General features: G+C 46.2%; 1 protein-coding gene across 3 annotated transcripts; it reads right to left on the reverse strand.

Moving 5' to 3' along the window:
* Window positions 1-279: 279 nt before the first annotated feature.
* LOC117414251 (probable methyltransferase-like protein 24) lies at window positions 280-12,639 on the reverse strand. 3 transcript variants are annotated; one of them, XM_034024079.3, is made up of 5 exons: window positions 12,091-12,639; window positions 4,879-4,977; window positions 3,814-3,944; window positions 1,986-2,205; window positions 280-1,240 (listed from the first exon to the last, which is right to left on the reverse strand). In XM_034024079.3, exons 1-5 carry the CDS (start codon window positions 12,421-12,423, stop codon window positions 929-931), a joined length of 1,095 nt encoding a protein of 364 aa, XP_033879970.3. In that variant the 5' UTR covers window positions 12,424-12,639; the 3' UTR covers window positions 280-928. The 3 variants fall into 3 exon arrangements, with proteins under 3 accessions (XP_033879970.3, XP_033879969.3, XP_058856226.1); XM_034024078.3 differs by having other exon boundaries at window positions 4,879-4,980; window positions 12,091-12,637; XM_059000243.1 differs by lacking the exon at window positions 4,879-4,977.
* Between the last annotated feature and the right edge of the window lie 395 nt (window positions 12,640-13,034).

A 13,034-nucleotide genomic window follows, 5' to 3' on the forward strand; every position in this document is an offset into this window, starting at 1 on the left:
TAAACTACACACACATTAACACCACTGTCCTTCTGTTTTATACATTATTGAATGCACATACTTACAACCAAACTTTATGAAGGGAAACTTTATGACATGCAAATGTATGGAGTTCCCTCCTCAGTTCAGACCCCAGTGAAACTACATGTAGTTACTGCCCCTGTATATAGAACTGAATCCGGGACACCAATGTCGGTTTGATTTTGTTTCTTAAAGTTCTACCTCAATAATAACCCTAATGAGGGCATTCCAAGGAAATATCTCACCAGTTTTGCTGCATTCTTTAATTTTCAAAATTTTTATTCATTTTCCAAAAAAACTCAATAAATATAAAACAAACAAAATACAAAAGCAGAAATCCACTGTGAAAAAGACTCCTGGAAACAAAGCGAGTCCTTATAACGCTGGTCAGGCTGCTGTGATGTTAATGCAGGTGAGGAGACAGTATAGAGTCCAGAGACACAGCCTAGCTCCACAGTTCATTCTATAACATGCGTGCCACAGAGTCCGGTGCCTCTGTTATTTAGCATGCTAGTTAACCCCCATTACTCCTGACACATCCAAGACACGTCTGCACAGCTCTGCACCCTCCTGGCAGCCGAGGGATATTCAGCAGGGCAAGTCAGTGCCAGCGTTAGGAGAGTTTGCTACAGTACAGACTGTCAACACGCAAAATACATTTACTATACGTTTCATTATTATTAACCCGTCTCACACTCAGTCCTGGGCCTCAGACAAAATCGAGTTCAAATCCACTTTAAACACGGTCCCAGTGGCAGATGGAAACGTGGCATTATTTATCCCTCTTTTGCTCTGCATGCAGTCCGTGCTCTCTGCTCACTGGCTCCACCTTGAGGTCACTTATCCCAGGTACAGAAGAGACCTCGTGCGCTCAGTTACTTTTCCCTGGTGTAGAACGTCACTCAGCTCAGTAGTTCCACCTGGTGTTGACCCAGCTCAGTGTGTAAGTGCTGCTGACTCCAGCCAGGCGGTGTCTCAGGATGGTGTGGCCAGGCCCCCTGGCGCTGTGCAGCAGCCGGTACCCTGCGCCCTGGAGCTCCTTCAGCAGGCTGTACCAGAAACGCACCACCCCTGCCTCGCTGCCTCCCACCTCGAACCCAGCCCAGTGCAGGTGCACTGTCACTACCAGCTGCTGGATCCGGCCTAGCGTCCCATCCAGAACCAGGTTTTCCAGAACCTTCCACTCTGCACTCTCCAGGTCTGCCTGCACAAACTCCACCTGGGAGTGGGAGAGAGACAGGGGGAGATTATTATTATACAATAATAATCATATTTATAGAATTATAATAAAAGGGACCATCGAAGGATATCCACAGGCCAGAGAGACTGGTGCTACAACGCCTCTTAAAGGATGCCAGTTTCATTTGTCCAATTGTTGAATTTACAACCCTAAAAAGAGATGTATTTTGCACACAAAAAGCTCTATCAGTAACAAATATACCTGCCCAGGATATCAACAGCACATCACTGTCCAAGTGTGGTTATAAAGCCATTTAGTCACTTTGTACAGCTGAAATTTGGCAGGCACCAAACAGCAGGCAACAAAATTGCAGTTCTCCCACCAGAGGGCGCCGACACCTCCAGACTCTCCAGAGGGTGCAGCACCACCCGACTCTCACCAGAGGGCGCTGACACCCCCAGACTCACCAGAGGATGCAGCACCACCCGGCTCTCACCAGAGGGCGCTGACACCCCCAGACTCTCCAGAGGGTGCAGCACCACCCAACTCTCACCAGAGGGCGCTGACACCCCCAGACTCACCAGAGGATGCAGCACCACCCGACTCTCACCAGAGGGCGCTGACACCCCCAGACTCTCCAGAGGGTGCAGCACCACCCAACTCTCACCAGAGGGCGCTGACGCCCCCAGACTCACCAGAGGGTGCAGCACACGCAATGAGACCCACCACTGATGCTCAGGGCTGTGCTGCTGAAAGGAGAGTCCAGGCTTGTGTATGTCATTACCTTGTGGTGTCCCAGGCTCTCCATGATGAGCCCCAGTTTTTTGGGGGTGTTCCTGCGGCTCCCGTGTTTAGGCTCCCGCCAGTCCAGCCAGGTCTGATGGCGCTTCACCTCTCTCTCGTCTCGTCCCGGGACGGGCCTGGCACCGGGGTCAAACTGGTGCACCTCGCAGCCCGCCAGCGACGCCATGCGAGACACGAAGCCAGCGTCCTTCTGATCTAGACTGGAAGAGGCTGGATATCACACCTCAGCAAAGAACACAGCATGGGGGCTATCCCCCCTTCACATGCACGGAATAATCCATTACAAGACAAGCCAGTTCACAACACCCTCCTTTCTGAAGAGACAGGGTCACTGTGACTTTGTCTGGCGGGTATGGCACTTTCCGTTGTTATCAGAGTCCACCCATGTACCAGTTCCCCATAGTAAAAGCATAGCAGAGTGTAATAAAGCACAGTGAAAGCATGGTAAAGCACAGGGAAGCATTATAAAGAACAGCGAGGTATAGTAAAGCAATTCAAAACTTTGAAAACTATGGTAAATGAATAACCATTGGAAAAGCATAGTAAAGCTACAACATTACTGATGGCTTTAAGAACCTTGTTTTTGTTATGCACCATTTCCCACAGGTTAAACTTTATATTAACACAATCAGCCATTCAACAGATGGCACAGTGTGAGGCTGTGTTGAAAATCTTGACTCCTATAGTGTTGAGATGTACATTTCACATAGAATCCGACAAACTGCTGCCACCTGGCTCCTGTCCTGCTGGTCAGACCAATCGAGTGAGACTGAACTGCAACTTTCCATCAGTCTTTAAATTCACAACCTAATATAAAATAACCAAAGAAGATCTTCAACACCGGAAAAGTGTGCCAGTGAAAACACTGCTAGTGTAAGAGGGAGGGTCCAGTGAAAACACTGCTAGTGTAAGAGGGAGGGTCCAGTGAAAACACTGCTAGTGTAAGAGGGAGGGTCCAGTGAAAACACTGCTAGTGTAAGAGGGGGGGTCCAGTGAAAACACTGCTAGTGTAAGAGGGGGGGTCCAGTGAAAACACTGCTAGTGTAAGAGGGAGGGTCCAGTGAAAACACTGCTAGTGTAAGAGGGGGGGTCCAGTGAAAACACTGCTAGTGTAAGAGGGAGGGTCCAGTGAAAACACTGCTAGTGTAAGAGGGAGGGTCCAGTGAAAACACTGCTAGTGTAAGAGGGAGGGTCCAGTGAAAACACTGCTAGTGTAAGAGGGGGGGTCCAGTGAAAACACTGCTAGTGTAAGAGGGAGGGTCCAGTGAAAACACTGCTAGTGTAAGAGGGAGGGTCCAGTGAAAACACTGCTAGTGTAAGAGGGAGGGTCCAGTGAAAACACTGCTAGTGTAAGAGGGAGGGTCCAGTGAAAACACTGCTAGTGTAAGAGGGAGGGTCCAGTGAAAACACTGCTAGTGTAAGAAGACAGAGTTCACTTGAGTTCAGGAGCTGCTCTTTAGTTGCCTGTCACAGATACATGTAACTTTGGCTAGATCAAGAAACTGTCTTCATAGAGGTATATATAAACAACTTTCCTTTTGTTTGTCCTGCAATACGCTGCTGTCCACTAGGTGGTCTTAATAACATAAAGACAGCTGTGCATTGCCAGCTACATTAAGAAACTTGATTCAAAGTGGCCGATCACCAGATGGCGCTGCTTCTTACTTTGCTAAAGACAGTTACAAATATTAATGGCACACTAGAACTGAAGAGCAGCTCCTGAACCCAGGATAAACAACCTTAATGCAGGAACAGTAAAGCAGGGATCCCTCATTCCGGAGTGCGGTATATAGTGTCACACTTCCTACCTGAAGGAGTAGGCCACACAAGGCCCCACTTCCCTGTTCAGAAACCAGCCCTCCAGGCAGACAGTCCAGGAGCCAGCCAAGACCTTCTCCTCCTGGGGCTCGCCTGCCGTCAGCTCCCGGGCACAGTGCACCTGCAGGGGGACACAAACACTGCCTGAGCTCCGCCAAAAAGAGATTTCAGCTACACCTCTGAACTATATTATATGGACTTCAACAGTGCCCCCAGGGCTTTCTTACCCTGAAACGTAGTTCTATGTTTACTTTTTAATAAATTACCAAAGACTTCTTGAGGCACACGTTCTAGCACGGATGGCTTGATACTTATTGCACACAGCCGTGTCAAAGTGCTTCCCTCAGCTCTCACTAGGGGGCAGCATCAAGCATCCCTGCACTCTCTAGTGAACTCGGCCCTTACTGTCCAATAGTTAAAGAATAACTAGCTTCCAATACAGCTTCATATCTTTATTGTTCTTGTCATTCTGAAAGGTCCTTTTTGCAATTTCTCAAATACTAAATCCTACATTACAACATTCTACGACAGGCAACTACCATGGAGTCAAAGCACCTTCATACAGACTTAAGCACCACGTAGAAGGATTGCAAAAATCATAAAAGGGTAAGGTAGCAAGCAATAAAAAGAAAAACTACGAAAATGTCATTGGAAGCGCTTTAATTTAACTGCTGCTGTTTTAATAACAATCATGTAAGAAACCAGTCAAGTAGACACAAACTTCAGTTAACACCTTTATCAGAGTTAGCAGTCTCTCTGGTAAGTTGAGAGGCTGTGCTCCTGCACTGGTGAACACTCATGAAGAATCCCCCGCTGTCCTGTAGAGTGACAGCATCTCAGTCACACTGCCTCTCTCAGTGTCACAGCCTCTGTCACAGCCTCTCTCAAAACTCTGTGTCACAGCATCTCTCAACCTCTCTGTGTCACAGCCCCTCTCTGTCACACAGTCTCTGTCAGTGCCACAGCATCTGTGTATCACAGCATCTCTGCCACTCAGCCTCTATCAATGACGGCCTCTCTCTGTCGCGCACGGCCTCTCTCTGTCGCACACTGACCTGCGTGGTGCTGATGTACTCAATGAAGCGCTGCACCTCAGCTGTGAAGGAGGGCTGTCCACCTGCCCAGGGCTGCAGGTCTATCTGGCTGCGATCACTCTGCTGAGGAGGAACACAAAGCACTCAGTCAGTCTGAGAGTCAGTTACACTGATTCACAAACACCAGAGCTCCTTAGAGAAACACAGGGGAACCTCATGATACTGCCCAGGTCTGGAAATCAGACTTGTTTATTTCCATCAGCAGCAGATCGTGATCACATCCATTTCAATTGCAACTCTCTGTCTGTCTGTCAGCCCCAGTTAGGACTGCGGGCTGGCAGAACTCCATCTCTCCACACTGATGGGGGAAGTTACCTAATGAATGTCCAATACAAAGGACACGAGAGCCCGAAAGAAAAATGTAGGCTGAACGTGAAGGATGTGAAATCATACAAAAACGTGACATGTACACTTGATCTTTGACTTATGTAATGTCCGGCTGCAGATTGGATTGTAGACTGCAGATAGAAAGGAGGAGACATACGCACTGGTCTCATAGTCCAGTAGGAAGTGTGCTGTTGGATTCCTGATATCTGAGCAGATCCCAGAATCCAACATGTATGGCCATCCTTCTTTAACTCTCACATTTTCCTATATGAAAGAATGAATTAGCTGATCGCTCATCTCGGATATTTCGAAGCTGTACTTCCTCCAGGAAGGAACACAGAAACATGCAAGTTACTGATTGGTTAGTGAGGTGAGCCCAAGCGAGAGGTTTTTAGAAGTTTGAGTTCTTGTAAAACTTGGTCCCAACGACTCCTGAGCTTTCAGTGTTTCTGCATTCCCTCCTGTCAGCTCTTCAAGTAGAGTGCAGGGATTCAGAGGAAGTTCATGTTTTATAATCTCTGGGAGCACTTTTCTTTTCCTGCTGATAGAAGACAGCAGCTCTGTGAGGTATGGTTGGAATTCCTCTCAGTTTGACGAGAGCTCACACGCTCTGGATGAAGCCCAATGAAAAAATGCCTTCCCACTTACTGTAATGAAATATCTTTTGTATTGGAAACAAAAAGAGAACATAATGATAGTAATGATGCTAGTTGGTGAGCCCCCACACGGGTTTGGATAAAGAAGGGCTGGGCTGAAGATGGCCCTTCCAGTCTGCGTCTTCATTGTTTAATTGAAGCAATCAAAGCTCTATGTGTGTATGAATGGGTTTGTGTGTATGTGTGTGTGAATGGGTTTGTGTGTGTATGTGAATGGATTTGGGAGTTTGTGTGTTTGTCTGTGTCTGTGTGTGTGAATGGGTTTGTGTGTGTGTGTGTCTGTGTGTGTGAATGGGTTTGAGTGTGTGTGAATGTGTTTGAGTGTGTGTGTGTGAATGGGTTTGAGTGTGTTTGTGTAGTTTGTGTGTATTGGGGGGGGGGGGGGGGGGGCAGGGAAGCAGACAACTGGGCCTGGCCTTCCTCCCCAGTACAAGTTTCCACAACGGCAGACATTCTCCATGAGCAACTCAGCCCTTACTTAGGGCTGCGAGGTCAGATTCATGCAACCACTCAGCCAGACACAAAGCCGACACACAGCTTTCAACTCCAGCTAAGAAATGTGAAGAATGTGTCTTTGTTGTTGCAGTGATGGCTGGAACCCTTCTCGCTCTCTCTCTCTCCCCTGCCTCTTCTCTCTCCCTCTCTCTCTCTCTCCCCCCTGCCTCCTCTCCCTGCCTCCGCTCCCTCTCTCACTCTCTCTCCCCCCTGCCTCCTCTCTCTCCCTCTCTCCCTCTCAGGGCTCAGGGGCAGATTAAACAGTAACTTTGTTTCATTAGCTTCGTGGTGCCCCCCAAGCAGACGAACAAACAAAGGACATGTTCTGGTTTTATTACGTGTAACCCATTTGTTAACCATTAAACCTCTATTATAACACCCAGCCTCCTTTGTCAATGAAGACCACCAGTCAATAACATGCTTAACAGGTAACCAGCACCACACCCCTGACACACGAGGAATGGGTTCTAGCAGCTGCCGAAGCAAGGCGTCCCAGATATTTCAGATTTTAGTTGATGAACACCTTTTTGATCGAGTTGCTTTCACTGTTTTAAGTCTACACTTAAACCTAAAACAGATGAAGACCAAAATCCGATTGCCAGCGATTGGTTTTCGAGTAGTAGTCAGGCAAAATGTATGTGGGCTGTAAGCTTGTTTGAACAATGGTTAAAACAAAAAGGAAGCGATTATGAAATTGCCGTTGTTTCTGAACCTGTCCGGGTCGGAGATATTCAAGCTGAGGAAAATCACAGCAAATGAGCTGTGTGTCAATCACACCTGCGCTTTCCTATTGCTCTCATTGGATATCAGTGTCTCCTCCCCACTCAGTCACAGCGCGTCGTCCGCTCAGCTGGTCAGAAACGACTCCTAAACGGAAAGTCCTGTAATGATCAGGACTCACTGTGTTCCAGTGAAAAACCACGGTCAAGTATGTACTGTTAAAGCGAGTGATTTATTACAGTATTTGAGCCCCTGAGAAATAAACGTTGACAAGCCTACCTTTAGGTCAGAGGTGAACAAAGCTGACCCCAGTCGAGGAAGTCCATTTGATTTATTGAGCCCCAGTCCATTATGTCAACATCAGAGGGGCTGGGGTTGAGACTTCTCTTTAGAAGATCATTAAGCCCAGATCTTTGTTCCAATCCTGTCTAAACTGTTTAATGAACCACTGAACCCTCCTCCCAGGTCCTGAAGGTCATTATTTCATCACACCAGTTAAAGTTGGAGAAGAATGGCCCTCCAGGACTGGATTCCGCTCCTCCGCTATAGATCAAGGGCTGGCTTGTTACTAATTAAGCTCATAGTAAATCTGAAACAGGTTTCAATACATTCCTCTGGTTGAATAGCCTTGCTCCCTTGATAAAGCTGAGGGAACACAAAGTCATTTTTTCAGGAACAGCAGCTTGAAACCTGGTTCCAGGAGAACCGGGAGACCTAGTTTGAGGCAAAGTTGCCGTATCAAAGTCTCCCCTGGTGTGCCCTGAAAATAAGTTCCAAGCCACAGTGTGTTTTTGTGTTCCCTCAGCTTTAAGCAGCTATTACAAGGCAAGGTGTAAACGCAACATTAGAGCCATCAGTAACATGGCAACTGTATGACCATGACCTACACGCACTGTTCACACACACACAATGGAGGTGTGATACACAGCACAGGACAAGTGCTTCTCATACCATTACCCAGGAGATTCTGGAAACATCTCTTTAATACAACACTATACATATCTAACAGACAAAACACGCCGTTTCACTGTTGTGGTGAGAGACGGGCCTTTTGATACCTACAGACAAACATTCACTGTAGCACGGGGATGGAAATACGACTCCCATAGCACAGCAGTTTGATCCAGTCCTGGTTTTACTAGGAGTTTAATAAAACACACCTGAGATTGTTACAGATACAGTGGGCTAATCAGGCTCATAGTAAACTATGGACTGCGGGAAACGATGCAATAGGAGTCTTCTTCCATCCCTGTATAGTGTATAATGCATCCTTCTTGTTTGCGATTTCGCCTCCGTTTTCAGTTGGGGGTACCCATTTGATTTAAAGAGACCAAACAGAAGGTTGAGGATGTGTGCTCCAGATGTTAAACTGGCACAGGTACGCACATATGTCTCCACCAGATCCCTGCCATTGGGGATATGCAGACAGCAGGTTAATAATGGCATCCTGTCACAAAGACGGCCGGAGTGGGTGGCGTCAGACCAGAAGCAGGAAATAAACAGACAGAGAGGTGTGGTTTGGTGAAGCTGAGCGAATGCTTTCGCTCAGCATTTAATAAACAGAACAGAAAATAAAAGGTTTTAAACACAAAACAGGACACGGCACTACACGCCAAAATAAATAGACAAACAAAACGTACTAAACACTTAACAAACGGTGCACGGAGAGACAAACAAACACGGTGAGTACAACACTTATAGATTATTATTTTACTTCACTTTACGTTCTCCTTCTCCTCACCCGTTCTCCACTCTCGAACACCCAACCCCGACTGAATGAAATGTGCATCTATATATACTGTTGTGCTGGGATTCAATTACTAATTAATTATTCACTTGAATCCCAGCACGTGAATTAATTCTGTGCAACCCCTTGCTCACATATTACATTTAACCAGCACGTGAAGTGATTTGTGCTCTCCTCGTGCCTAAATATAAATCTACCTTTTTAAATCACACGTGAAACACAGACCCGTTTATATCCCGTGTACCAATGACTATACACCAACATTAACACACGCACGCAACATACAACACATAATATGCACACAGGGGCGGGGCACATTGCCACACATCCCCTTTAACCTTCCTTTGTTAGACAAGAAGAGTGAAAAAAAAAATGTGTATCCCAGTTCTGTGATCAGAGACAGGGGAGGGAAGAGCTCCACCACCTGGAGCAGAGCTCTGCTTGATTCACATCCAGGGAAAGCTGTGATGAACACCCTGGGCCTCCTGCCAGACAAAACCTGCTTTCATGATGGCTGCCTTTGCCATGGCAGCACAAACCAGGTGGGGAGCGCCCACACACCTGGATCAGGAGGGGGTAGAGGTAAGCAGCCAAACTGCCAGGCCAGCACACACACAGACACTCCCAGCATCGTCATGCCAACTCAGCCAAGGATTAGTAAGCCGAGCCTCGGAGTCTGGGCTAACTCAAAACACAGACTCAGCATCCGGTGTCTGGCTAGAGAGGCAGACAAACAATGCTCGATTGTATTCACACCGCAGAGCTAATTCTCCAGAGTCCTCATTGCCTGTCCGTCAGTAAGAGATAATGTGCACTGGAAAGCAATGCACCTTTAAAATGAATACTTAAACTAAAACCTGGATCACTGGGGGTACTTGAGGACCAAGCCTGAAAAACACTGCCCTGAGCTGTGGGGTTCTAGGGTTGTTAAATGAACGAGTGTAAACGCATGGAGAAAAGGGTTCTTACAGCTGTAATATAACAGTGTTTACAGAACCTGTTCCAGTACTTCATGCAGCCTCAAAACCCTTTCTATTGCTATGCTAGTCATGTCTGGAATGCCCCTAGACACCCAGAGAGTCTTCATCGTCCTGTTGCCATGCACTGTAAACAGAGATCATCTGCAAACAGCAGTCTTAGGTTTGACTGCTTTTCAGCATGGAGACTTCACAAACGAAACAAATCAACACGCAGTCATATATTCAGACTCGTAAGAACCTGGGGGTTTTATTGATCTAGGGCAGGGCTTCTCAAACCCGGTCCTGTGTCTGCTGGTTTTCATTCCAACTGAGCTCTCAATCACTTAACTAAACCCTTTAACTGAACTAATAATTTGCTTAATTAGACCTTTTTAATTGTGCTCGGCTCTGAAAAAGATACAGATTTAAAATGTTACAGCTAACTTGAAATCTGTAACTGTTTAAGAGCTGAAAACAAGTAAAAAAAAAGTCTAATTAGGGCAGCAGTGTGGAGTAGTGGTTAGGGCTCTGGACTCTTGACCGGAGGGTCGTGGGTTCAATCCCAGGTGGGGGACACTGCTGCTGTACCCTTGAGCAAGGTACTTTACCTAGATTGCTCCAGTAAAAACCCAACTGTATAAATGGGTAATTGTATGTAAAAATAATGTGATATCTTGTAATAATCATAAGTCGCCCTGGATAAGGACGTCTGCCAAGAAATAAATAATAATTAAGTAAATGATCAGTTCAATTAAGGGTTTAGTTAAGTGATTGAGAGCTCAGCTGAAATGAAAACCAGAAGACACAGGGGGTCCCAGGACTGGCTTTGAGAAGCCGTGATCTAGGGGAATGCAGCTTTGATATGGTACACAATACAGGGGGAGCATCAGGGATACATGTGTGTGCTTCATATGGCATGTTTCCCTTTATTCAATAGATCTAATAAAGCATTTGTCTAAATCATTAACAATGGGACCCTCCCTGATGTGCTTCATGTTCAGACAGGACTGCACTACAGAGACTCCTGCACTGCAGTGGGAGGGGTTTCATTTGCACAACTACACAAAACAGCACATATTCCCAGATACAAATATACTGTAGTGCCCTAGAATCGAACGTGCTGCAGTACAACAGAAGAATCTTCTGGACGGCACTAAGGGAGAAGTGTAACCTTCACATACTGTACTTCCCTTAGCCTGCTGAATTACAAGAGCCAACAGCTCCAAATGCAATTGAAACAGTGACTAAGAATGCTCTTGCCTACAGGTGATGACAGCTTGAGCTGACCTTACACAGCCTGGAGGAGAGGGGGTGCAACTACTGCAGCTAAATGTGTCTGAAGAAATGCCAGGAGACTGCTCAACTTGCATTTACTTTCACGTGCAATTTTGTGTGTTCTCACGTGCAATTGCGATTTAATACAACTCAGTTAGAACAGATCCATTAATAAATGTGACTGATTATTGACAACTTTTTCAACAGAAGCTCCTTACAAAATGTGCCAATCCTTCCTTGAGCTATTTCGCCATGTCACTCACTCACGGAATCGGTGCGGCTGTTGACACAGCGTCCAGCCCACCGCCGGCGGCCTCAACACAGAGGGACACGCCTCACTGCTTCCAAACCCCAGGGGGTCACAAGAGATAATCACACGGCATCAGGTTATAATCTTACCAATTTGGTAACTCCAAGTTGTGCGGGTTGCCTGTAAACAGCAGCCCACAGCGTCTGTTCAGTTGGTTGGCGCACGCACGTCTCCAAAGCGAAAAGGTCGATACATTATACCGCTGCTAAACGCAGTTAAATAAAGGGTGAATTGACAGTGTGTAATTTAGTAAAAGTGTTCAACCCTGTAATACAGATGCCGCTCGGATACTTACAAACTTTAATAACATGTAAACGACCAAGCACTCCCACAATTAACCCCAAAGTATACACTGCCTCTCACATCGCGCACTATCTCGAAAATATAACAACGTGTTGCACATAATAATATGAATAGCTACACCTCAATGCGACGACAGATAAATCACTAGACAGTTCAAAGATTACATTTTAGTAGGAAATTAAAGTCGACAAAGCAGCGTACGGTACTTTGGTATCATTATTCGAATTTACATTCGAATGTGAGTAGATTAATCTGCATTCGAATTTTATGTTTTGTCATTTCCAGAATGTTCCTGTGAACTTTGCACAACTTGCAGTTTCCAGTGAGTGGACTAACACGTTCAAGTGATTTTCTTTAACATAAAAACAAACGTGATCTCACCTTTTGCGTGAAGTTTTCGTTCTCATCTTGGTAGAACTGCGGCATGTAGTCCCAGAGTACGCCGGCTTCGCTCTCCAAGAACACGGCTCCCCTGGTCTCAAATCCCTGAGGGCTGCCGCTTCTCTCCGGCTGGTTTCCCCGCGCACCACCGCCCGGCTGAGCCCCATCTCGGCTGTTGTCAATGCTGATTATCGTGAAGGTAACCCCGTCCTTTGTGACCCAGCGCGGCCCTGGGACTCGGAACCCCACAAAAACCTGCAGCATTGATAACATTCCCAAAACCACTAGGCAAGCGCTTATAAACGCACAGTACAGCCTGCCGCTAGACCCCATCCTTCCAGCTATTGATACCCAACTTTACTGCTGCACATCATCTCGTCCCGGTGCCTCCGATGCTGCTAAAGCTGAAGGAGGTAGTCCTTATTCAGGCTCAACCCAGATTGATCTCCCGGCACTACTTCATTCACGCTGACCGGTAAACACCAGCATTCTTTCACATTCATGACTGTAACCGCCAGCCACGCCTCCAACGCGTGTGATTGGTTGGATAAAATGTGATCACAACAAAAAAACACAACTGCCGATTTACCAGTGCATGGGTGTGGTCGATTGATCGATTGATCACCTACCGTATGAAATGGAATCGTCAGTTAACAGTAAATAGCTTAAAATCGTCTCCTTGGTTTTTTTTAACACCTCTGCTCTGATTCTGAGAGGTTAATTACTCCAATAATTTGCACACAGGAACAAAAACTGCTCCTCAGTTCAGATGAAACTCTTGTTTTACTTCATTGTGTTTGTTTTAAATCCGTCATATTTGATTCAAAGAAAATCATATAAATTGATTAAAGTTAACGCGCGAAATCAATGTATTCAAAGCCTTAATAATTAGCAGAAGTTAAAGTACAATCCGTCCATATTAATATGACTTGAGAGAGACTGAG

Source organism: Acipenser ruthenus, chromosome 25 (genome assembly GCF_902713425.1).
Source record: "Acipenser ruthenus chromosome 25, fAciRut3.2 maternal haplotype, whole genome shotgun sequence".
In the NCBI taxonomy this organism is placed as follows: Eukaryota; Metazoa; Chordata; class Actinopteri; order Acipenseriformes; family Acipenseridae; genus Acipenser; species Acipenser ruthenus.